Below are 2195 nucleotides of genomic sequence, written 5' to 3'. Positions count from 1 at the left end.
TTAAGAGTGCAAAACTATTGTGTTCTCCTTAAAGTATTTATTCTTTTATCACATGCTTTTCACTTTAAGTGAATTAGCATTCCTCTTTTTATCATATACTATTTGGGTGATAAAGCATTCCTCTTTTAAAATTAAATATGGTTATGATGAAATTATTTTTATTTTAAAATTATAATTTTATTTTATTAATACTATTGAAATAGTCTTATGTTTTTAAATAGGTTATTATCTACTTGGTTCAAAATAGGAGGAGGGGAGGTGAGGTATTTTTATAGAGGGGAGGGGAGGGGAGGGAAATTTTTTAATTACATATGTGTTTGGTTCAAAAGAGGGGAGAGAAGGGGAGGTGAGGTATTTTAATTAAATATATGTTTGGTTCACAAGGGGAGGGGAGGTATTTTAAAAGCAATTTACTTTTTTACCCTTAAAATCTTATAACACTCATATTGTAAAAACTAATATCTCTTTATTATTACATCAAAACAAATAACACATACTTTTCAACGAAAAAAAATATCACATACACGAAACTCACTACCACACCAAGAAATTCACGACATAGACATTAAAACAAAAACTTTGATTCAATAAAACACGGAAGAAAATATTCAAACAAAGTACATCGTACAACCTCCAAAATATTCGTAAATATTCAAACAAGTGTTCCAAATATTAAAAAACATATTAAAATGCAAATAAAGTATTCATAAACATCATAGCACCATTATAGGATGATTAATCTGATGAACCAAAGACCAGTTGCATTATCACAGCTTTGCGTGCTTCAAGTGGACATTGGAGAATCATTCTAAGCTTGTTAACATCTTTCATGACAGCACAATATATCTCAGGCACTGACGCTGCCTCACACCCGCAACCCTCTATTAAATTCCATGTTTCTTGACCAGAAATTGGAGGCAGATCATATTTTTGACGTTCTCTCATTATTTCATTTCCTTCTCGTAGTGCCTCAGCAACCATATTCATTGACTCTTTCATTTCAATCATTTCATTGTTTGACTCTTTATTCTTAGCCACTTTCAATTTCTTCTTTTTACTACCACTTGCTATAGGAGAAGGGTCTGATGATTGTGTTTCAGGTACAGTAAAATCAAAATGAGGAGCATCAAAACCCTCTAAATTCACCTCATTTTGAGCAACATGACCATCAATGTCTTGAATAGTTTCTACAAAGTCTTCATCGATGACCGGTGAACTTTGTTTTCTTGTCTCCTTTAAAGTCCCAGATTCATCGCCATCAGCTCGGTTGGGTCCATAAAGTGTCACCATCTTCTCATAATTTGGAAGTGGAACATTTCTCCAATATGCCGCTTTTGGTTTTGACTGAAAAATAAGTTTCACAATAGTTATACAACTATTAATTAATAAAAATATTGCAAAATACAAGATTTATAAAACTTACCGCAATTAGAGCATCCCAAACTTCTGGCTCAGCATCCCATAATTGTGTAGTTGGATTCATAGAAAATCCACTCATACCACCTTTAAAAATGTCGTAATATTCGGTGAAGTTTTTTTTCAAAGTTTTCCAACGGTTTTTTATCTTCACCCTGTCAATTTTTTCCCCAAATAATGCACTGATTTCAGCTGTAATATGGTCATACGCTGTTGATGTGAAGGTACCATTAACTTTGTTATCATTTTCAAATTCATGCATGAAAGCATCAACAAGAGCATCGTCCATGGCTCTAGTCCAACTCAAAGTCCTAGAGTTACCATTGTTGGTTGATAATTGCTTTTTCGATGCCATAAGCTATAAAAATGATCAATTATAACATATTAATAAAAAGGGTTACCTTAAAATATGGGTAGAATCTAGAGCTACTAGAAATTTCCAGAGGGACCGTTGAGCCATCAGGTTGTACAATAAATTTTTCTTCCAATTCAAGAATAGCTTTTAAAACTTGATGGAAATGACGACTAATTGTCTCGCCCGAACGCCGAAACCAAAATTTGACTTCACGATTTTTAACATTATGGGTTAATATGTAAATTGTTTTTGCAACTTGTTCTTCCACGCTTGACCATCGTGTAGCCTGTAAACCCCCCTCTCTTTCTAACATATCACATAGCCTTAAAAAAGTTTGAGGGCTCATTCTCAATAGATTTCTACTAGTTTCACAGTTACTAATTCGATACATTATTTCTTCACGCACCCTTTCTCTCTCAGAGCT

General features: G+C 33.3%; 1 protein-coding gene across 1 annotated transcript; it reads right to left on the bottom strand.

Annotated features, from left to right (window-relative positions):
* Window positions 1-346: 346 nt before the first annotated feature.
* Window positions 347-1768, bottom strand: LOC123885286. The gene is made up of 2 exons (XM_045934563.1): window positions 1424-1768; window positions 347-1344 (listed from the first exon to the last, which is right to left on the bottom strand). Exons 1-2 carry the CDS (start codon window positions 1703-1705, stop codon window positions 736-738), a joined length of 891 nt encoding a protein of 296 aa, XP_045790519.1. The 5' UTR covers window positions 1706-1768; the 3' UTR covers window positions 347-735.
* Window positions 1769-2195: the final 427 nt, after the last annotated feature.

The sequence above is a fragment of the Trifolium pratense genome, linkage group LG5 (genome assembly GCF_020283565.1).
Source record: "Trifolium pratense cultivar HEN17-A07 linkage group LG5, ARS_RC_1.1, whole genome shotgun sequence".
Taxonomy (NCBI): Eukaryota; Viridiplantae; Streptophyta; class Magnoliopsida; order Fabales; family Fabaceae; genus Trifolium; species Trifolium pratense.
This window is presented reverse-complemented; position numbering and strand designations above follow the sequence as displayed.

Bases quoted from the DNA above. Each gene is read 5' to 3' on its own strand.
- LOC123885286 (XM_045934563.1), bottom strand. From the start codon at position 1,705: ATGGACGATGCTCTTGTTGATGCTTTCATGCATGAATTTGAAAATGAT. The intron at 1,345-1,423 runs GTAAGTTTTATA...CTTATTTTTCAG, and splicing joins TTTGGGATGCTCTAATTGCG to TCAAAACCAAAAGCGGCATA.